The sequence below is a fragment of the Gossypium hirsutum genome, chromosome A09, assembly GCF_007990345.1.
Source record: "Gossypium hirsutum isolate 1008001.06 chromosome A09, Gossypium_hirsutum_v2.1, whole genome shotgun sequence".
Lineage (NCBI taxonomy): Eukaryota > Viridiplantae > Streptophyta > Magnoliopsida > Malvales > Malvaceae > Gossypium > Gossypium hirsutum.
The window spans coordinates 26598278-26599775 of NC_053432.1; the positions used below are offsets into that span (position 1 = coordinate 26598278).

Consider the following 1498-nt stretch of genomic DNA (forward strand, 5'->3'; position numbering starts at 1 on the left):
CGTGGGATAGTGGCAACAGAATATGAGAGGTGTGTTCATTTTGAGGATAGCCTCAGCGATGGTTTAAGAGTTTTGATAGCTCCTCAGAGGGAGTGAGATTTTGCAGCACTGGTTGATAAGGCAAAAATTGTCGAGTATGTGACGCGCATTGAGCGCCAAAATAGAGAGAAAGGTAGAGGTAAGAGGGATGCTGAGCCCTCAAACACTTTTCAGAGGTTTAAGAAAAAGCGCAGAGCTAATGGACCACTCAGAGTTAGGGCCCTACTGCTGCTATTGCTAGACTGCAATTTTGTGCTGATTGTGGAAAACGCCATCAGGCCAAGTGTTGGAGGAAGTTGGGTGCGTGTATGAGGTGTGGATCATTAGAGCACTGAGTTAAGGATTGTCCACGGAGGCCCGATCAGATGCAAGCCATAGGTATGGGTACTGGTCAGCCACCGAGAGGCCGTGGTCAGGCTAGGGGTGGTAATGGTATGGGCCATGGTCACGGAGCACTGGGAAGAGGTGATGTCATACTAAGGCGAGGCAGCCGGCACTAGTTTATGCTGCACGTCGCTGAGAGGATGAAGATACACCAAATGTCATTACGGGTATGTTCTTTATCCATAATGTAACTTATACTGCATTGTTTGATGTAGGGTCTACACATTCATACATAACGTGCTTTGTGTCTGAAATATTGGGTATTATCGCTGAAAACACTATGACTGAGATCACTATTTTAAATTCGTTGGGGTAGTCTGTTTGAATAAATAAGATGTTTAGAGATGTTCCCTTGGAGATTCAAGGAATAGTATTTCTAGCAGATCTTATGGAGCTGCCTTTTAGAGTATTCGACTTAATACTGGGTATGGATTGGCTAGTTAAACATCGGGTAAACATGGATTGTTCCACTAAACGGGTCGTACTGAGAACTGAGACAGATAAGGAGGTAGTGGTAACTAGGGAACTACGAAACTATTTGAGTAATGTAATTTCTGCGCTGAGGGTCAAGAAGTTAGTTTGCAAAGGTTGTGAGGCGTTCTTAGCCTATGCCAATGTTTCAGATGTTGGGGACTCTTCGGTAAAGGATATTAGAACGGTCAAGGATTTTCCAGACGTCTTTCCTGAGAAGCTACCAGGGTTGCCTCTAGAACACGAAGTAGAGTTTGGGATAGAGCTCTTTTCTGGTATAGCTCCAGTGTCCATCGCCCCTTATAAAATGGCATCGAAAGAGCTTGTAGAGCTTAAGGCCCAAATTCAAGAATTACTAAACCGTGGGTTTATCCGACCTAGTGTGTCTCCGTAGGGAGCACCAGTCTTGTTTGTGAAAAAGATGGATGGATCCATGCGTATGTGTATTGACTACATACAACTGAATAAGCTGACCATCAAGAACAAGTATCCTCTGCCAAGGATTGATGATCTATTCAATCAACTGTAAAGAGCATCGATTTTCTCTAAAATAGATCTCCAGTTGGTGTATCATCAACTGAGAGTTAAAGAGGCCAATGTGCAC

At 44.0% G+C, this 1498-nt stretch overlaps 1 protein-coding gene across 1 annotated transcript; it reads left to right on the top strand.

The window, feature by feature from the left end:
- The first annotated feature begins 757 nt into the window (after positions 1 to 757).
- Positions 758 to 1288, top strand: LOC107952798 (uncharacterized). The gene has a single exon (XM_016888013.1). It carries the CDS (start codon positions 758 to 760, stop codon positions 1286 to 1288), a length of 531 nt encoding a protein of 176 aa, XP_016743502.1.
- The last annotated feature ends 210 nt before the right edge of the window (positions 1289 to 1498 follow it).